Raw genomic sequence first — 22,391 nt, forward strand, 5'->3', positions numbered from 1 at the left:
CTTTTTTTTTGCTTCTGGTCATTTGAAAAGTCCGCTTTCCTTCTGTTTTTTGATGTGCCCGATTTTGTCGATTTCACTGGCGAACCAGTACAAGGAGCTGTTTTAAAAACTTTATGAATGTATTTAAGATAAAGATGCGAGGGAGAAAAGCGTAAGGTCAGTCGGTATGCTGTTAAAGTGAGATGAAGTAAGTTGGGAGGTGGCTGGTGTGGACCATAGGCTGGCCATGTGCTAGAAATAATGTGTAAGCTAAATTGTAAACTATTTGTTGATCCTGATTTCCGTTGTAGGGGAAGATCCAGGCGGGGTAGGAATTCCACAAGTACTGTCGATTACAAGAAACGTCTTAAAATTGCCCAACGGATTTGGAACAGGGATTGCTGGGGGTCAAGGAATCGGATTCATTTATCACTAAATTCGAACAGAGGTAAGTGAAAAAGTGGCTCGAAGGCTTAATTGAAAGGCTAACACACGGAAAAGTTAAAAATTGCAAGTGGAACCCTGAATAATTATCTGCATAACTTTCTTCTAGAATTATATCGATGTTCCCTTTTTATACCGATGTTTTGTCTTCCCCGAAGCTCACTGAATGGAAGTAGCATTCAGGAGGTACCGCCAGTTCGCAGCCCCAGTCAAGCAGTTGTGAACGCATGCGGCGGTGCACTTCAGAGCTCCCTCTAGGCTTTCCTTGCGCGGATCTTATTACTATTTTTATTTCCGACAGGCATTCCTGGGACCTCGGCAATGGGAATGAATGAACAATTATAACAAGGATCCGTGTTGCCAGTCTTCCGTTTTGGATAAATGACAGTTTGGGAAATGATCGCGAGGTACAGCGGCTAATCTTGTAAATCCGCTTCAAATAAATGCGGGCTCTGAATGCAAACATTCTGTCAAATAGTGAAAGCATTTTCTTACTTGAATGTACTCATTAAATAACGATACGAGTAAGATTGCAGTTACAGTGTGATCTCACTCATCTGGCCATAATAACAATCAATAATGCTGAACACAGTAGCATTTTCCTTTCGATCAATGAAAAGTCACAGCCATTAAGTTTAAAGAGTTCCCAAGAAGAAACAAGCCAGTGATAAATAAACAAACACGGCACCATCTCAATAGCTCTCTAATCAGCTCATTCCGGAATCGTAGCGTGAACCAGCGTTCGCCGGGCACACACGTGGATTAACTTTGGCAAAGTTTCACCTTTAAAACGGGGATTGAACTTTTGAAGTAAAAGAATAAACATCATTCTTATTCCTTTTCACTCTGTACTGGCATGGCAACCAGATTATGTCCTTGTTCTCTCAGTTCTCTCCGCCCCACTTCCCTATCTTAAGAAAACCCCCAGCAATCTACCTAGTTTTCCAGTTTCTGTTTGCTTCCTCTCCCAATCTTTAAAAGATATCATTTTTCGGAGCTTCCCTTTGTGCTTCCGCATCCCCCTCCCCCCGCACAGTCACACAATGTAACTTATTCTCTCCCTTCTTCATCTATTTGTTCTGCCGTCCTTTCCCCTATCACCGCTCTTCCCACTGGCTCCGGTGCCCTTTACGAAACGCTGGGGATCTATTCCCAGACTAAAGGATTTTTTTTGGGGGGGGTGGGGAGATTTAGAGAGGAGACCCTCTGGAAGACGTCACCTAATTGACAGTTCACCTGACCACCCACCGGCCGGAAAGAGGGGCGACAAAAAGGAGCGGGGGGCTGGCATCCCATTGATCTCCAATCGGTGCCGGCAACGGGGCGGTACTTCCGCAGACAGGTTAGTCCAGGCTGAGGGAGTTTATAGCCGGGAGTCTGGGTTACAGCTCGGTGCAGTGGGAGTCTGATGTCGCTACTGAGAGAGAGTGGCTGTAAATCTGGTACTGAAACAACAGCAAGAAGTAATAAGAGAAGTGTCACTTGTTTGACATATATTCATCTCTGCAGAACTTTGCTTGGAAATTGAGGGGGGTGGGGGAGAAAATAAATCTTTTGGAAGAGCATGGAAAGTTTGCAGCGGAGGAGGGAGAGTGAGTTTTCCTGTGTATCTGTGGCCAGGCTGCTGCTGCTATTGTCTCTGACAGTGACAGGTAGCACATCAGGGCAGGAGAGTTTGGACAGTGTGGATCTCTATTACGGCTTCAGCTCGGGACTGTCCGAAGACTCCATACTCCTGGCCAATAATGGCATCCGAGTGCCCTTCGGCCGCTCGGTGGACCTCGACCCCATCCACGACCTGGTCATCCAGGTGCAGCCGGGCGACAGGTGCACGGTCACCGTGCTGGGCAACGACCCGCTGTCCCAGAGGCCGGGCCAGCTGACGCCCAAGAAGTTCCCCTGCGACTTCGGGCGCGACGAGGTCAAGTACTCGCACTTCGGCGCCCGCAGCCCGTCCCGGGACCGGGTCAAGCTGCAGCTGCGCTACGACAGCCAGACGGAGACGGTGATCGTGCCCTTCATGCTGGAGGTCGAGGTGGTCTTCACCCAGCTGGAGATCGTCACCCGCAACGTGCCGCTGAGCGTGGACAAGCTGCTGGGCACCAGCAACGCCATGGACGGCAAGGTGCTGGAGTTCGCCTACAACCCGAGCTGGGAGCGCTGCCGGGTGGGCGCGCTGAGCGGCGCCGGCGGGCTGCCCCGCTACGGGCGCCTGGTGCCCGAGAAGCCGGGCGGCCGCATGCTGGACTGCGAGGAGTTCCTGCGCTCCGACACCCGCTACCAGCACACGGCGGGCGGCAGCTCGCCGGACCGCGACTACATCCCCATGGTGGCCGAGCTGCAGGACGCCCGCTCCGGCAACGTGCTGAAGCAGGAGTACTTCCAGGTGATGGTGCGGATCCGCGAGGGAGCGCCCAACACGCCGCCCAAGCCCAGCTTCGTGGCCATGATGATGATGGAGGTGGACCAGTTCGTGCTGACCGCCATCACGCCCGACATGCTGGCGGCCGAGGACGCCGAGACGCCGGCCGACGAGCTCATCTTCAACATCACCACGCCCGCCGCGCAGCTGTCCGCCCAGGGGGTCAGCGTGGTGAGCACCGACGACCGGCGCCTGCCGCTCACCTCCTTCTACCAGCGGGAGCTGCGGGAGCTCCGCGTCGCCTTCCGCCCGCCGCCCACCGACTCGGACGTCGAGCGCATCTTCCAGCTGGAGCTGGAGGTGGTGGACGCCGAGGGCGCCGCCTCGGACCCCTTCGCCTTCATGGTGGTGGTCAAGCCCATGAACACGCTGGCGCCGCTGGTGAGCCGCAATGGCGGGCAGCTGCTGTACGAGGGCCAGTCTCGCGCCCTCGCCAACCGCCACGGCCCGCGCCTCAGCGACGAGGACAACCTGCGGGAGGTGCGCCTGCGCGTGCTGGGCGGCCTGCGGCACGGGCAGCTGAGCGTGCTGGCCTCGCGCGCCAGCTTCTTCACCGCCGCCGACCTGGAGGCGGGCCTGGTGCGCTACCAGCACGACGGCAGCGACACCCACAGCGACAACATCATCTTCCGCGCCACCGACGGCCGCCACCACGTCGAGTTCCTCTTCCCCATCACCATCGTGCCCGACGACGACGAGGCGCCCGTCCTCAACGCCAACACCGGCCTGGCGCTGTCCGAGCGGCGGGCGGCCGCCATCCCGCCCTTCGCCCTCAGCGCCACCGACGTGGACTCGGAGGACTCGACCATCGTCTTCCGCCTGGAGACCCCGCACCCGGCCCTGGGCGAGCTGCTGCTCCGCCAGGCCGAGACCCCCGCCGACCCCCAGTCGTGGCGGCGGCTGGAAGAGGACGGGGGCTACGAGAAGGTGGTGCAGGAGTGGAGCCAGCAGGACATCACCGACGGCAAGCTGTTCTACCGGCATGTGGGGCCCCACAGCACGGCCACCGTCATGGACCGCTTCGTGTTCCGGGTGCAGGACGACAACGACCCCCCGAATCTGTCTGGTCAGCATACCTTCATCATCAAAATCCAGCCGGTGGACGACATCCCCCCCGAGCTGTACCCGGGAAGCACTCTACAGATGGTGGTCGAGGAGTACCGCTTGACCCACTTTCGAAGGAAGTTCCTCCGCTACACCGACCTGGATTCGGACGACCGGGACCTGAAGTACACCATCACCAAACCCCCCACCGACACCGATGAGAACAACCCCGTGCAAATGGGTAACATCGTGTTGACCGAGAACCCCACCACCCTGGTGGTGGAGTTCACCCAGGCTCAGGTCAACCACCACAAGGTTGCCTACCGCCCTCCCGACGTCGAGCTGGGCATCATTCCTCACGTTGTCCAGTTTGAGTTCACGGTGGAAGACACGGCTGGCAACAGTGTGGAAGGGACGTGCACAATCTTCCTGCAGCCGGTTGACAACAAACCACCTCAAATAACCAACACCGGCTTTGTAATGTTTGAAAGAGACACTTATCTGATAACCAGCGCTGAACTGGACGCCATAGATCAAGACACTGATGGACCCCAGATAACATTCACGCTGGCCCAGCTTGCAAAGCATGGTCAGTTGCAATATGCCGGCGTTGGTATAACTGAAGGGGAAGCATTTAATTTAAATGACATAAGTAATGGGAAAATTGCCTACGTGCATAACGGTGACGAGTCTACTGGTGACTCTTTGAAAATTGATGTGAGTGATGGAGTCCATACGGTTCCAATCAGTGTTAAAGTAACAGTACGCCCAGTTGATGATGAAGTACCAACCATTATGCTGCCGGCTGGAACTATTGGATCTTACTTGGATGTGTTGGAAAATGGAGCCACCGAAATAACAACCAACGTCATCCAAGGGACCGATGAAGACACAGATGATCTGAGATTGACTTTCATTGTTGAGGACCAACCAAAACTGGGAGAGATCTTGGTTCAGGGCGTCCCCTCTGATAGGTTCACACAACAAGACATCATCAACGGGGTTGTGATTTATACTCACACAAATGGTGAGATAGGACTGCAAAAAAAGGAAGATTCTTTTAATTTGACTCTGACCGACATGTCTGATGAGTGGAACATTGGAGGGAATAAAGTGCAAGGTGTTCGTGTGCAGGTGACCATCCTTCCTGTTGACAGCCAGGCTCCAGAGGTTATTGTAGGAAAACAGTTTACTGTTGTTGAAGGTGATAAAAATGCAATATCGCCGGAAAATTTGAAGGCTGAAGATTTTGATACCCCCAACGATGATATTCTCTGTACTATTATTGTCCAGCCCACTTCTGGCTATGTAGAGAACATTTCACCAGCTCCTGGGTCTGAGACATCTCGCGCAGGAACTGCCATCACTGCTTTCACTTTTAAAGAGATACGTCTTGGACATATTAATTATGTTCAGAGCATTCACAAAACTGTGGAACCAGTGGAAGATAGGTTTACATTCCGCTGCTCTGATGGAATTAACTTCTCACAGAGGCACTTTTTTCCTATTGTGGTAATCCCGGCAAATGATGAAAAGCCAGACATTTTCATGAGGGAGTTTGTTGTAATGGAAGGTATGAGTCTCGTTATTGACACTCCTATCCTCAATGCTGCAGATAACGACATCCCAGCCAATGACTTGACTTTCTCCATCATTAAACCACCAAAACATGGTCAGATAGTAAATCAGCTTGCTACAGGCACTGTCCTTGTCAGCAGCTTTACTTTAGATCAGATCAGAGAGGGCTCCAGCATTGTTTATGAGCATGATGACTCTGAAACCAAAGAAGACAGTTTTGACATTCGCCTTACTGATGGGAAGTACAGTGTTGAAAAAACAGTAATTATAATGGTCATTCCACTCGATGATGAGACTCCAAGAATGACCATAAATAATGGACTGGAAATTGAGATAGGAGAAACAAAAACAATAAAAAACAACATTCTTAAAGCTACAGACCTGGATTCTGAAGATAAAACACTTGTGTACGTTATACGTTATGGGCCAAATCAAGGGCTCTTGCAGTATCTTCTCCCTTCAGGCAACTTAGAAAACATTACAGTAGGAATGAACTTCACCCAGGATGATATTGACAAGAATTTGATTGAGTATACACATACTGGCCAGGAAGGCATCCGCGATCTCATCAAGTTTGATGTAACAGATGGCATTAATCCACTTATTGATCGTTACTTTTATGTTTCTATTGGCGGTATTGATATGATCTTCCCTGATGTAGTCAGTAAAGGAGTCTCTCTAAAGGAGGGTGGAAGAGTAACTCTGACAACAGATTTACTGAGCACTACTGACCTGAATAGCCCAGATGAAAATCTGCTTTTCAGTATTACCCGAGCACCTGTTCGCGGTCACCTGGAATGCACAGATCAACCCGGCGTACCTATCACGACATTCTCACAGCTTCAGTTAGCTGGTAACAAAGTTTACTACATTCACACATCTGATGATGAGGTAAAAATGGACAGTTTTGAATTTGAAGTCACTGATGGCTATAACCCCGTGTTTCGCACTTTCAGAATCTCCATCAGTGACGTTGACAACAAAAAACCTGTCCTTACTTTCCATGACTTAGTGGTTAATGAAGGAGAAGTAAAACTAATTACCCCATTTGAATTGACTGTTGAAGACAGGGACACTCCTGATCGCTTGCTACGATTTACTGTGACGCAGGTTCCAGTTCATGGCCAGCTGCTATTCAACCGCACTACGTCTGTGACATCTTTTACGAAGCAAGACTTGAATGAGAACCTCATCAGTTACAAGCACGATGGGACGGAATTTGCTGAGGATAGCTTTTCTTTCACGGTGACTGATGGCACACACACAGACTTCTATGTCTTCCCAGACACGGTCTTTGAAACTCGAAAATCACAGATGATGAGAATACGGACAATGTCAGTGGACAATGGAGTGCCTCAGATTATTGTGAATAAAGGTGCTCCCACTCTTCGTGGAATCTCCACAGGACACCTTGGGTTTCTGATTACAAGCAAAGCATTAAAAGCTGAAGATCGGGACAGCGTGCACAATGCTTTAAGGTTCAAGATCCTGGAAGGTCCTGAACATGGATACCTTATCCACATGGGCAAAGGAAATGAGAGTGTTACTGGATTCACTCAGGGTAAGATTTCTTTCCTGTCATAATGACTGTATTGCTCTGATTGCTTTCAGGTGCCTTTTATTTTTTCTTGAGTGCGAAATTATTTTTTTGCATTTTAATGGCTTTTGGTACAAAAATCGTCTGAATGAAAAGAAAGACAAAATACATTACAATTCTGAACCTATATTCAGCTTGTTACTAAATGTTCATTATTACAAATTTATTTTGCATGCAATATATATAAGTATTGAGGAAATATGAGCAGCATTGCAAATCTAGGGGTAAACGTTACTCGCAAATTAGAGATTAAAAAGCAGCACAAAGTTATACTCATTTTTAGATAGAATAGAATTCAAGAAAGTTTATGCCACAGAAAAAGACCACTTGGTACACAGCGGGGGCAATTTTATGAGCAAAATTCTAAGTGTCCAGCTTGTGTGAAAATGGGAAAGTTTCAGATCTGTTTTTTAGGTGATTCTTTACTCCTAATCATGCATGCACTTAGTGCATGAAAAAATGGGCTCGGCTGTTTCCAGCCACTAGAGGCAGTGGACAGTGGACTCACCAGCCAGCTTGATCAAGCAACAGAGGGAGCTATTGCGCACGTGCAGATCCCTGTGGCTGCACATGTGCAAGTCCCTGTGGCTGCACATGTGCAATTCCAACGCCTCTGGCAAAGGGCTTTCAGGCCTCTGCTCCTACAGCATTGTCCCCGTCCCCCCAACCCCCCCAAACCCGGCTATCACAGGGACCCGCGGCCAATTGTGAGCCCTACAACGCTCGAGAATATCACCCTCGCCATCCAGACCGATCGCCTGCAGAGTGGCAGCAGCCCCCCCCCCCCCCCACCAATCACATGCAGAGCGGCAGCGGGTCCCCCATAACCCTTCCCTCCACCAATTGCGATGCACCGACAATGGGCACCCCTTCCTCACTGGGCCGCCCCAGCCTAGCCTGCCCCCGTAGGCCCCAACCCCTTCAGTCCCACCCCCGGAACTGTGCGAACGGGCAGTGCCAAGGTGTCAGGCTGGCACTGCCCAAGGGGCACCCTCCCTGTCCTCAACCTCTCTGGAGGGCCTCAATGGCCTCCGATTCTATCAGCAAGGCCAACACGACTGCTCCCTGTTTGTGGGGAACAGTGTTTTCTTCACCGGAGAGAACTTCCCCCGGCAAGGTCACAAAGGGAAGTGAGCCTGGATGATCACATGCAAATTAACACTTAAATAGATTATTCAGCCTCTCGCCGGAAATGGGTGAGAGGCAGATCGCGCTGGATATCCGCTGCCGGTAAGATTGCGAGAGCCGAGAAACCAGGTGCTTTCTCGGTTCATGTGCAATTTTATCAGCTCGCTCTGCCCATCAATGAGCTGGGCGAGCGGTAAAAATGCAGCCCGTGTCTGAACTGGCAAATCAGGAAACTAATGTTACTGTTTAGCAATTGCTGTACATTGTTATGTAGTCTGGCCTCCAACACAATTATAACGTAATGCTATAATAGCAATGTTATTTTTCTTCTTAATAGAGATGACCTTGTGTAATGACTTTTAAAATATGTTGCACTTTGAAGTGAGTTCAGCTAAAAACAGTTTCAAATAAAATCTATATTTAACATTGCATGCAATAAGTGCCCTTTATAATTTTATGTTTGGGGAAACTGGACAATGCTGTACGTTAATACACCATCCATCTACTTTTGAGACTGAGGATGAAATCTAGCACTATTGATTGATAAAGTTTTAGCTCTCTTTTGGCTAAATAGGTCTTCTGTGAAATAATCTTGGACATCCTCAACTTGCATTTCTACTGATGTGAATACAGAACACTTAGAATTCAGCATAACAGTCTCAGGCTCTAAAAATGGCTAGTGTGGGACTGCTGTGTAGAGTGTATTCTTCTAATGTTAGGGTTATGGGTTACTGTGTCAATTCTGGGTGGTCCATTGTCAACAAGACTCTAAAACCATAGGGTGTGAATGGGATAGATTCACGGGGATGATGCCAGAGGTAGGAACAGTAGTTATGAGGAAATACTTCAATTATTTCTTCTGGATCAACAAAGGTTAAGACGAGATCTAATAAAAGCTTTTAAAATTAGGAAATTGGAATGTATTGGGAAAGACTATTGTTTCTGATTGGGAAGTGAAAGTTTATCAATTTAAAGTATTCTCTAAGAGTTGAGAGAGAATCTAGGAGACTTTTCCTTGCACAGAGAGTTACTTGAATATTTTCTCACAGGGTGTGGTTGAAACAAAAACCAAAAATTGAAAGATGTGCGGGTTAGCCATGCTAAATTGACCCTCAGTGTCAGGGGGATTAGCTGGGTAAATACATGGGGTTATGGGGATACGGGCTGGATGGGCATTGTTGTCGGTGCAGGCTCAATGAGCCGAATGGCTTCCTTCTGCACTGTAGGGATTCTATGAATAAATACCTGAAGCAGAAAGGGGCTATGGAGAAGAAGTGGGATAATGGGATTAGTTTTGGATTGCTTTAACAAAGCACTGACAAGACTTGATTTGATTAAATTGCTTTCTTCTGTAAACTCTGGCTCTAAACACAGGTGTAGACTTATACACAAGTTGTCGGCTAGGTGGAGGGGCAGTAGTGATGATCATCAGATCTGGTCATCCAACAATCAGATAATTTCTATCAATGATAGGCCTGTGCTAAGGTAGATTACTTCTGCTTTTCTCCAAGTTGAGTATGAAAATAAATTCTCACCTTTAAGCTAAGATATCCAAAGATGTGCGGGTTAGGTTGATTGGACAAGATAAATTGCCCCTTTGTTTCCTGGGATGCATAGGTTAGAGGGATTAGTGAGGTTGCGGAGATAGGGCCTGGGTGGGATTGTTGTCAGCGCATACTTGATGGGCCAAATGGCTTCCTTCAGCACTGTAGGGATTCTGTGATTCTAAGGGCTGCTATGTTAATCGAACTTTCCTGGACCTCAGTCATTTCAGAGTCCCAAAGAGTACCAAGGTCCCTATTTCTTTAAGATAAGTAATGAGGGTCTGCAGTTTATCAAATAACAACGAACCATCAATCCAAGAAGATGTAGTGATTGTTGTCCAACTTCTCTTGGGCTTGCACATAGCCCACATAAAACGACTGAGCATTACCCCGAATTCTTGATTTTTCCATATCTGTGTCAGTACCTGGCAGTCCAACACAATCTGAACAACTGCAGTACATGCTGCCTGATGTGCTAGTTACTTTACATAGAGTTGTCAAATAAGTGAGAAGTCCATTGATAATTTGCTGCTGGGTGTGTCTTGAGGCTGTTGACAAAAGTTTGCACCTAAAATATTAATGTTTCTGTTTTCGCCACAGAAGCTGTGACCTGCTGAGTGATTTCAGTATTTTCTTTGTTGATGAATGTTCCTTAAGCTTTGATTGATTATCTGCATTGGTTGGATAGGTTGAACATCAAATCTATTAAATGAAATCTATTAAACTTCCTAGGTCTCGTAGATGATGGACCCTGCAAAATCATTCCATAAATCCAAGAGTATGCTTGGAATATTAAATTACAACTCAGATTCAAAATGACTTGAATAGCTACAGCTAGACAGGTCAAAATCTATTTTAACCAAGCGTTTACTTACCATTTTGTTGTATTTTGTAACAAGTTACTAGCAAATATGCCAGATAATAAGCTAGCAATTCTGACTATCATTAATAAGCAATAAGTGCTTATCCAATGGAAGTTGGTTGCATTGTTGTTGGGATGTTGCTGGTAAAGAATATATGCCTTTCCTGAGGAAAGGGTGATGAAATATCCATTTTGCAAAGCCAATGCATAATGTTGGATTCAAAAGATTCTTTTGTTTTATTTTAACTTAAAATATTTCCTGCTGTGTTCTTAAGCAGCTGCTAAGGAGCACACAACACACAAGTGTGACCCTGGGTTAGGTGCCTTCTGTTTTTTTTCAGCTTTCTTTCCCACCTGCCCTTTGGCACAGCTCCTAGTTTCCGGTCAGTGCCTTCTGTTGTGGCATATTTCACAATTCCAGAATATTTATTCAAAATTACATTAGGGTTCCTAAGCAGCACCGTTATTGTGTCCCTCCTCATTCCAACTGTCTATATGCCGCATTGTCCTGCAATGACTATTCTCAAAACAGATTTCATTGGTCACTAAAGGAAACAAAGTAATTAACAAAAGCAATGTGAGAAACGGATCCTAATGCATCTTCTATAAAATACTAAATGATTGTTGGTATTCCAGGGGAAGTTGATGACATGAAGATCTGCTATGTGTTGAAGGAAGGGAACAATGCAACAAGTGACGTCTTCCACTTCTCTGTTGAAGACCGTGGTAAGTGATTCTGTCTGATGCAAGTAAAACCAGGCTGTTTAAATGTATTGTTCTTTCTGTAGTATGTTTCAGCTGCCAGATGTTCCTTCCCACTTTAACTATTATGTGTTTTCTGGTGGAAGTCAAGGTGTTATTTCTCACAGTGCCTCGTGCTCAAATTTCCAACAGTGTTTTTCAGGCTAAACATTCCAGAACATTTACTTAGGTGATGCATTTTTAGAAGATTTTTCTTCATTATTTACTCCCTAATATTTGTATGCAGACAGAAATGTGAAACATCTTTAAAATCTTGCATGCGCTGACTAAAAAATGGAGTTGAAGAAACGCGACAGCTGAAATAAATACTTTTAATCTTTCCTGAGCCCTTTGTAATTACACAATTCCCCCCCCCCCCCCCCCGCCCGCTTCCCGCTTTTTCTTCAAATAAGACTTTCCTAAATTTCTCATCTTTTGGTTTTAGAAGCCAACTAGCATAATATATTCTCCCCCATGTGTGAGAGTTTAGAACAAGACTAAAGGGTTGCCCATTTAAGACCAAGATGAGGAGGTATTTCTTCTCTCCGAGGGCAGTGGATCTGCAGGAGTCTTTACCACAGAGAGCTGTAGAGATTGGGTTGTTAAGTATGTTCAAGACTGAGATAGACAGGTTTTTAATCAGTAAAGAAATCAAAGGTTGTAGGTATAAGACGGGAACGTGGAGTTGAGGAGGATCACATCAGATCAGTCATGATCTCATTGAATGGCGGAGTAGACTTGAGGGGCTGATTGGCCTCCTTCAAGAGTCACATGTCGGCCAGACTGGGCAGGTTTCCTTCCCTAAAGGCCATTAATGAACTAAATGGGTTTTTACAACAAGTAGCCCTTAAATACAGATTGTTATTGAATCCGCTATCTGCCTTGGTGAGATTCGAGCTTGGGTGCCCAGAGCATTACCCCGAGTCTCTGGATTGCTAGTCCTGTGACAGTACAACTATGCCACCGCCTCCCCACGAATTGAAAATGGAACCGAGAGGTGAATGGTTCAGAATAGGAATCTCTATTGGGAGTAGTGTCTGAATTACTCTCCCATTCTTCCTTCCTTTGTAATTATGTATGAGAAAAATCTCAATATGACTATACTTCAATGCGTGCCATTGATATTTTTAATTAGGAAAGTCCTTAAATCTGCTGTGGTACAGGTAGATGATTGCTAAATGTCAGGAGTTCAAACTAATTTGTTCATATGCTCCCAATGGGAGCTCTGTAGCCACAATGCTGTTCCAGGACTTTGCATTGCAATAGTATCTACACTTGAACATCAATTCACTGGCTGTAAAGTGCTTTGGGATGATTTGAGGTCATGAAGGGCACTGTTAATCTAAGTTGTCATCATTTAGTACTTCCTTAAAGCACAGGCTATGATCATTTCAAATAATTGAAGATCACTGAAGTAAATTAACTTTGTTGTATTTGGAATTTTGTCTTAGTGATTTACAGTATTATAAGTTGCTTCTCATTCAGAAATCAGTTGATGTTTTGACCCTTTTTAAATACTTGAAAATTAATTTCCTTCAGTGAAGCCTTGATGATTTAAAATGAAAATCAATTAAAGTCAGTATTAGGCAGTACCAGGCATCTAACTGAATTCACAATATCTATGAAGCTATACTAAGGGATGCATGGCACTCAGATTCATCTGAAATTGCTGTTTCTATTTTCTTAATGGAGACAAAAATCTTGTTTTCAAGCAGAAACAGAAAATAGGTGCAGGAATAGGCCTTTAGCCCTTTGAACCAGCTCCGCTTTTCAACATGATCATGGCTGATCTCAATACTATACTCCAGCGCTCTGCCTGTGCCCCTTGATTGACTGTTGTTGCTGAAGTAGTGAAGAGAAAAGTTTCAGACAAACGTTTAAAGTGTGTATGTTCCTGTATCCTATGGCATTTCACACCTTTTGGAATTTTATCCTGTAATGTTTTCTGAATTAAACAACTGAAACAAATTTTGGTAGTGTCCAAACATTGGAGTTAAAATCCTCATTTTTACTTTGAACTCTATCCCTCATCTTGATCAATTTTAATGGTTCAACCATTTTCAGCCTTATCACCTTTTCTGGCCTTCAGTCGCCTGTCTCTGGATCTTGTTTTCCGCAATACCGTTTGAAGTGGCACTTAGTAAATTTAGTTTTTCCCCCTATATGTTTAAATGCAGTCCCTTTTATATACTAAGTCAAAGATTATTCTTGTTTAATCTACAACTCCATTGCAACTGCGTCCTGCCAGCCATCAGCTGGGTAATCAGAGACAACAGAGGAAACAAGTGGCATAGTGGTAATGTCAATGGACAAATAGTCCAGAGATTCGGGCTAATGCTCTGGGGTGCACAAGTTCAAATCCCACCATGGCAGCTGTTGCAATTTAAACTCAATTAACAAATTTGCAGTAACTCTCATCAATGGTGACCATGACAACTACATTGATTGTTGCAAAACCCATCTGGCTCATAAATGTCCTTTTTAAGGAAAGAAATCGACCATCCTTACCTGATCTGGCCAACATGATTCTATGACAGTGACAAATGTGGTTGACTCTTAACTATCCTCTGAAATGGCTGAGCAAGCTACTCAATTCAAGAGCAATTAGGGATGGGTAACACATATGGCCTTGCCACTGACACCCATGTCCCATGAAAGAATAGAGAAAAAAATAAATAAAGAGTAATTATTCATGAATGGGTCTACGATCATTAGGAAGGCTAGGAACAATTTGGAGCATGGGTGCCACTTTTGTTTTATTCTACCAGGTAGATCACAGCAGTTGTGAACTGTTTGATGCATTGGCTTAGCTGAGAAATTATGATGATTTTGATTTTGAGATTGTTTTCCACTAATGCCTTTGTATAATGCCATGTTTGAAATTTAATGGCGAGCTATAGGGGCAGGCGGTAGAGATAAGAAATGTGACTGAAACATTGATTGAAAACATAGATTTTACAAACGTTTTTGAATATGTGAAGAAGGACAGAGGCAAAAAAATTATTTAGAGCTTTGCTCTCACTTTGGCTGAAGTACTGCAGTAAACAGTGAGGAATCTATATCTAGATTTGGGTGATCCATTAGCAAAACATTCAAAATCTGGTGATAAAAACAATACTTCTAAATGAAGGGGGCGATTCTCCCAAAAGTGCTGAATTGACGAGAAAACTGATCGAGATCACGACTGTATTTTCAGTGCAACTTCAGACCCAAATTTCCCCCACTCTGCAATGCAGAGGTCACAATCGTGAATATCATTAATGAATATCATTAATGAATATCATTAAAAACCCAGGGGGGCGGAGCCTATTCATGCCGCAGTCTGCAACTCTGGAACTCTGCGCAGGTTAGCCTCCCCGTTTGCTGGTCAGCTCGATCGCTAGCTGGCCCTGGACCACCGCAGTGCTGCCCCTCCAGCCATCCCCCCATGGCCCGATCGCGGCCCCCACAATAATTCCTGGGCCAGCCCCGACCCCCCCAACCCGCCCCAATTGCTGGCCTCCCTCCAGTCCAGACCGATCCCCATCACCCCTCGGCCCCGGCCCCGTGGCACTACCCCATATCTCGTGGGCAGTGCCAAGGTGCCCCCTCAGCATGGGCACTTTGCCCCTTGGGCACTGCAGGGTGCCCATGCCCAGGGGGCACCCCCGCCCCCCAGAGTGAAGCACTCCTGGTGGGGTGGGAAATGCTATCGGGTCCAGCAAGTTCCGTGCCAGGCACGATAATACATTTAAACTACATTTCAAATATATTTAAAACAGATTAAAATCACTTGCCTTTCTTCCCACCGGTGTTCAGCGTGGTCCCGACTGCACCTGTTCTTTGGTTCTGGGAGACGCGCATGCGTCGGGAACGCATGCATAAATCCCACGAAATGGCCGACACGCGACTCTCCCAACCGGATCCGCCAGAAAATTTGCAGGCCGCGATGGGAGAATCGCCCCGTTTATTTGTACCTATTCGATCTTTTCTTTTTCTCCATTCTCTCTTTTTCTTCAATTCCAATCTTGTATTGATATAATTCTGTTTAATTTAATTTTGCTTCTCATAACCAATTATAAACAATCCTACCTCCTCAATTATTTTTTGCCCTATTATTTTGTTATTTAAAGCATTGCACTTGCCTGTATCCAGATTCCATTGCCTTTTGAATAACAAATTGCCAGTTACAAAGTCTGTTTTTTCAGTCACACATGTATAAAAGAGTGACCTGTTTGCCAGACTCCCACCAGATTCATTTGGTGGGAGATTCATTCATGCTGATTTACAAGTAGATGTCACCTACTTGACATATTCTACTCAAAAATAAACACGGTTCCATATGTACAAACGAGTTGGCAATTTGTCTCACTCTGGTTGACCATAAATCTCACTCATAACATCTCAGAGGTTCACAGGCTTAATGGCCGCTTCAACACTTGTCAAAACAGGAAGGCTGCTGTTTAGTGTGTCACTCATCATAGCCCAGAAAAGGTCAGTTTTGCAACACCAGCATCTTTCAGCTTGATGTGGGCAAATATTTGCCTTGAATTATGTTTTGCAAATTATTGTCCTCATTTGAGGCTATAGTCAGTTGTACACAATGCATACAAACCCATACACTTATAATTGCTTGTGGGTACAAAGCAGCTTGTTGTAATGCTCCAGATCATTTGCTCCAATGGGGTAATGACAGAAAATTGTTGTCAGTCCTTGATGAGCTTTTCACTGCTGGTTCTATCCTACTCGACACTGTTGAAACTCTGGGAATAAATTATTTACTGTGGATTTCAAATAAGAAATTTTGGACTTTCAATAGCTTGGGAATTGCAAGCTTCAGTACAGCATATTGATGGAGTGAAAAACAGTGTCCAGTACAAGTTGCATCTTAAACCAGTATTGAAAAGGTCAAGAAAGGAGGGGAGAGTGCTGTGAACTGGAGAGGTGAAGCAAATGTTCGCATTTTTTTTGGAGGAAGGGTGTGTTTGTTGTGCGAAATAAATAGTCCTCTTAAGATTTAGCTCAGAATTTGTTTCTATAATTCTGTCAAAGTACATTTTGTTTGATAAATCCCAACTTAATTTGCTTTGAGTTGTAATAATTGGTCAGTTTATCAGCCACATGTCTGGGTGAAAAGTTCAGTACTCAATTCAGACAACATATATTTTGGTATTTTTGAAATATTGTTGGGATAGGCATTTAAGATAGAATTTAAGAATTTACTCAAGTTATGATCAAGGCATTTTGAATTTGTTCAGAAAGGGGGACCCACAGCCTTCAAAGAAAGATAGCAATTCCAGGTGATTCCTGCAAACATTCTGGCAGGAAAAGAAAATTAACTGTTGTGTAAGAATATTATTTATTTGTCACGGACAAAACTATGTATATTTTATTATTGTTTGTAATCAATATATTTTGTATGTGTACTTTCTTACCCTTAGAGTGATCCTCCCAATTTTGTATAATTCCAGTAGCAAGCAAGCTTTGTTGTGAATTTTTAAAAAAGTTATTCTTATCCCACATTTGTACTTAAGTTTAAAAATGTGATGTCGCACTCTCTTGAACATTCACAAAGATAAGAAAAAAAAATACAAAGTAGAATTGTCTCGATCTGTTTTTCATGATAGGCCTGTAGTTTCTGAGATGAGTTGATGCTTTTAGTTAAGTGGTGGTCATGTAAGCAGATGATTCTCAGTAAGCTGTCTCACCATGTGAGCTGTTAGAAGTCCAGAGTCTTTTTCCAAATAAGGTGGATTACCAGGTCAGTTATACACTTATCTGATGAGCTTCATGCTTACAGCATTTGATACAGCTAGTAGCTTTTGTATCTGATTTCCCATTCAATTTGAAATTATTGTTACCATTTTGAAATAGTTTCAGAAAAAAGCATTGGGTAAAACGTTTTGGTAGGCTTAGGAGTCGGCATTTTCTGTGCCCAGCTGGATGAAAAGTTGATTATGCAGTTTTAAAAGTATTTAAAATTAGACACTCCACATTTTTAATGGGGACAAATGTTCACATTTTACAAAGAGGATCTTTTTGCCAACCTCTCTCCCTCCACCCCCTGCCCCCCAGCCCTTCAAATGCCAGTGGACATGTGGGGGGGAGGTGAAGGGAAGGGGAACATCTGATAAGAATATGCACAATTTCAAATTTGCTATCTTCAGATCATTTTTAGGATTATTCTCATGCATTAAATCACTGAATTTATACGTACATAAGCTGTCTGTGGTTTCAGGCTAAGCTCAAGAGTTGTCTCAATCATTGAAAGCACAGCTGGGCAAGCTTGTCAAGACCATGGGCTTGCACAGTTTTGTGAGGCATACAAAAGAAATATCTGCAAGAAATCCTATGATATGTTTCAGGTAAAAATATTAATTAAGACTGTTCCTTAGACACAGAAACTTGTAGGACAGGATTTTACAGCCTCACTTGACCTGAAACCGTAAAATCCTGCCCTAAGTCAATGGACCTTTCCATTGTCCACCCCTCGCCCGCTCCGATTCCCGTGGCGGGTGGGATGGTAAAATTCTGGCTGTCGTGTTCAATGTTTAAAACATATATTTGAGGCACAAATTTTGGACTGACTTCAAAATATTTGGCAACTTTCCAACGAAGCACTACGCTAGAAAGCTGTTGAGAACATAGAGAGCAGTCAAATCAAATCTGAATACATTGAACTAAGACAAGTGATCTAACGAAGCTCACTAAACAGGTGGAATTCCTGCTCTTAAATATTGGAATTATTGCCCATGCTATTATTTTTGTTTTTCAACCGAACTTGAAACCTATCTTCCTAATGACAAATGGATGTTTGTGTTGGTACATGTACTTGTACTCCCAGATGTATCAGTTCTTTCGGAGCTACAAAAGTAAGAAGGAGTTGCATTCAACTTGGAGCAATGGTTAAATGCACTAAAAATGCACTGATCGTTCAGCATAAAAGTACACCGATCCATCAGCGCATCACAATGTAGCCCAGGACCTTGTGTTTTTCACCTTGTAGCAGCATGAAAGCTCTAGTATTTAAGCTAAACATGAATTTTTGAGTGGCATGGGGAGGATCTTCTGCATGGACAATATGATTCAATTTTTCTCTCTAAAACTATAGTCTATTTACATGGCTGCATTGGTCATTTTAATAGCAAATGAAGTCCACAAACATTTTTGAACATTCAATCTGTATTTTTAAATTTTCAAATGCAAAAACAGCTATATTTTTAAAAAACTGACTGTTCTCTCCACAGATGCTTGTTATCATGTTGTGTACTTCTAGCATTTTCTGTTTATGGTTTATAATTCCTGTATTTGAAGTGTTTTATTAATGGCTTTCTTATTTTTAATTGATGGATAATCCTATTGAGGATAATTTTTTTTGGGTGGAGGGAGAACACCACAGATATCTGATGTACTTTCTTCAGAAATATTTCCTTTATACCCAAGTTCCCACTTTGTTCTCAGCAGTGTGACTTATCTGAGGAAGCAGGTAGGCAGTTTGCCCTCGGGCAGCCAGTAGAATGAAAATGTTTAACCATCCCTGGGTGGCATATCAGAGTGGATACTGTTGCACTCTGAGTTTCTCTCATTCCCTCTGTGGAAATATCTTACCTGCATTATCACATGGGAATGGTTGGCATAATTCAGCTTTGCACCCCTCTGCTACACGTTAGCTACTTGCACAAAGAAGTTGACTCCAGGAAGATTAAGCTGCAGTTGAAAAGCTCAGCTATAAGCATATAGTAAGAGTCAATCGGAAGAGTGTTGTTCAGGTTAAAGTAATATCCTGCGTCATCCGGCTCCTTGGCATTCTGCAAAGAATGCATTTCTGTGTGAGTTTTAAATTAAACGACAAAATAATGCCTTTAATACCTGTCATACATAGTACAATGTAGAAATGTAAACCGGTAATTGAGTCGACAATACTGGAAAGACCAGTGTCCATATTTTAACTTCAGGCAAGAGTCATGCAGACAGTGGCAAATACAGACAGGAAATCATTCAGCCCTCCATGGTGTGAGGATCCAGAATTTTTAACTGAGATCTTATCTTTGTTAGTCTCCTTGTCTGAACATGGTGAGAAACCTGGCTGGGTGGTAGGCAAGAGTGGGATTTCGGGCAGCAGAAAACCATAAGCCATGAACTAAAGAAACGGGGAGATAAAAATCTGGTAATTTTTTAAAATTATAACATAATCTCTTGTTTGGTAACTATTACATGTAAAAACGGCATGATAAAGCTTGTCAAACACAAGAATGAAAAGATAATTATGACATGTTGAGTTCCTGTAATTGGTCTGATATCAGACACTTTTTGAATGATTCATACAGAAGTAGCTCCCAATAATTATATAAGATGTACAGCTGCAACATTTTATGCAAAGGATCAAAAGCTTTCCATTCTTTCTTAAACTTGCATTTTACCTTGATGTCATACAAGACCAAATAACAAAAAAAATGGGATTACTGTAGGCAAAAAAAGTTATGATTTCCACTTTTCTCCTGGCAATTTTTTGTTAACTTGAGATAAATTTTTACTGCAAAGTAAAGGGTATGATTTATTAATCATAATGATGCTCATGGTACTTGTTCATGTGGCACGTACAGACCTGCCAAGACTAGACGGTCTTTTGGAAAACTTGGGGGTGAAATTGATCTTGGACATCAAGATCGTATTTAATGTGGAGGCCTAGACATGACAGCTGGAATTTTCTTAATCCTGCCCTTTCAGGATTGGTGCAGGACTTCTCTGCCCATGGTTTTGACTCTGTCGTGACTCAGCAATGTGCAAAATTGCTCAGACATGTCCTATCCAAAAATGCAGAACACCACTTGTATCTATTCACAATCATCAGCAAAATGATAGAAGGTGTCATTGACCATGCTATGAAGTAGCACTTACTCAGTAACAACCTGCTCACTGATGCTCAGTTTGGGTCCTGCCAAAGCCATTCAGCTCCTAACTCCTTACAACCTTGGTGCAAACATGGACAGAACAGCTGAATTCCAAATGTGTGGTGAGAGCAACTGCCCTTGACATCAACAGTATTTGACTGAATGTGGCATCAAGAAGCCCTGGCAAAATGGAAGTCAGTGGGAATCAGTTGGAGAACTCTCCACTGGTTGCAGTTCAACCCAGCACAAAACAAGATGGCTGTGGTTATTAGAGGCTAAGCATCTCAGCCCAAGGACATCACTGCAAGAGATCCTTGGGGTAGTGTTCTTGGGCCAACCATCTTCACAGTTGCTTCATCAATGATTTGTTCATTGCTATTAATGTGTTCAGTACTATTTGCAACACCTCTGATACTGAAGCATTTTGTGCAGGCATGCAGTAAGACCTGGACAACATAAGGGCTTGACCTGGTAAGTGGCAAGTAATATTTGTGCCACACAAGTGCCAACTCCACCAGAATGAATAGAATCATCATCCCTTGACATTCAATGGATTTTCCATCACTGAATCACCATCATCAACATCTTAGGGTCACAATTGACCAGAAACCTAATTGGACCAGCTATATAACTACCGTGACTACAAGAGCGGTCAGAGACTGGGAATCTTGAAATGAGTAAAACACCTCCTGAGTGTCCAAAGCTTGTGCATGATCTACAAGGCAAAAGTGAGGAATGTGATGGAATACTCCTCACTTGCCTAGATGAGTGCAGCTCAAAACCATCCAAATCAAAGCAACCATCCAGAGCCACAGGGATCTGATCAGCACCCATCCACCACCTTAAATGTTCACTCCTTCTGCTGCTGAAAGTGGCAACAGTGTGTACTAAATATATGATACACTGCAGCAACTCGCCAAGCCTCCTTTGACAGCTCCTTCCAAATCCAGGATCTCTACCACCTAGAAGGACAAGGCCAGCAGATGCATGGGAACACCACCACCTACAAGTTCCACTCTAAGACACACACCATCCTGACTTCAAACTATATTGCCATTCTTTCACTGTCACAGGTTTAACAACCTGGAATTCCCTTGCTAACAACACTGGGTATTCCTGCACCCGATGGACTGCAGCAGTTCAAGAAGACAGTTCACCGCTACTTTCTCAAGGAATGGCCAACAAAGGCTGGCCGAGTCAGCATTACCCACATTCCCAATAAATCCTAGTAACTGCCGTGCAGAGTGCTGCTGCCATGCAGGTTGGTTCCTTCTGGACTGTTCTCACAGTCTGTTACCATGTGACTGTATGAACCGTGGATGGTGCTATTCTCCAGTCCCACATTGACCCTTGCTCCGCTGAGCACTTCTACATTACAAGGGCATGAAAGAACACACAATAGTAGCCTCACTTTATGCCTTCCCCCAAGCTCTCTGATATGACCCCCATCCCACTCCCATCCCTCACTGGCGTGTTGCAATAGTGCAACAAAATCCCAAATCCCCAGACTTGCTTTACATCCCTTATGCACTATCACTTCTTTGTGGAGACTGGTTGTAGTCCCAGCAGTGGCCACTACTATCTTCTGGCACTGCTGGGACTTCGGAGTTAGTCAATCAGATTGACAAACAGCTCTCTAGGGCAGGACTTCCTCCCAACTGGGAGTGAAAGTCCAGCTCTCAATAATTAAAGCTACCCCCAATGTAATATCTCTCTGGATTTCAGGATGACGAAGGGCCAGCTGACCTTTTGGTCACAGGGCAGACAATGCATTCCCCCACCCCTCTTAATATGAAGGACAGTTCGGGAGTGGGCGGGAAGACAGTGGGCCGGCCACTCGCTTTAATTTATGAGCACACCCACCTTCAAGTATGCCGGTGGGGTATTGTAAATGTCAGTCCCTAGGTGCAAATAGAATAACAGGTACTTAAATTGTGGATGGACCATTGTAGTCAAACCGAAAACCGTGTTCTCTTGACACTCAGACACATACTTTCCTAGACACGATCATTGGTAGAGGATAATGAACAATGATGGGGAGATAGAACCTGAGTAACCGGTCCTCAATCCTGTACCCACATTGTTAACATGGCTGATATTAACTAGCTCATTGTGTTATTTTGCTCTCAACAATTAGTTTATAATTGATGTGGTAAGTTTATATGTTTTAACTCATGCAATA

At 44.2% G+C, this 22,391-nt stretch overlaps 1 protein-coding gene across 2 annotated transcripts in view; it reads left to right on the forward strand.

Moving 5' to 3' along the window:
- Positions 1–1,738: 1,738 nt before the first annotated feature.
- The window catches only part of LOC144499805 (FRAS1-related extracellular matrix protein 2-like), a 217,888-nt gene continuing 197,235 nt past the window's right edge, over positions 1,739–22,391 (forward strand). For both annotated transcript variants that reach the window (XM_078222307.1, XM_078222308.1), the window contains exons 1-2: positions 1,739–7,028; positions 11,235–11,324. In XM_078222307.1, the coding sequence (XP_078078433.1) occupies positions 1,988–7,028; positions 11,235–11,324 (5,131 nt within the window). In that variant the 5' untranslated portion in view covers positions 1,739–1,987. The remainder of the gene's footprint in view (positions 7,029–11,234; positions 11,325–22,391) is intronic.

Source organism: Mustelus asterias, chromosome 10 (assembly GCF_964213995.1).
Source record: "Mustelus asterias chromosome 10, sMusAst1.hap1.1, whole genome shotgun sequence".
Classification (NCBI taxonomy): domain Eukaryota; kingdom Metazoa; phylum Chordata; class Chondrichthyes; order Carcharhiniformes; family Triakidae; genus Mustelus; species Mustelus asterias.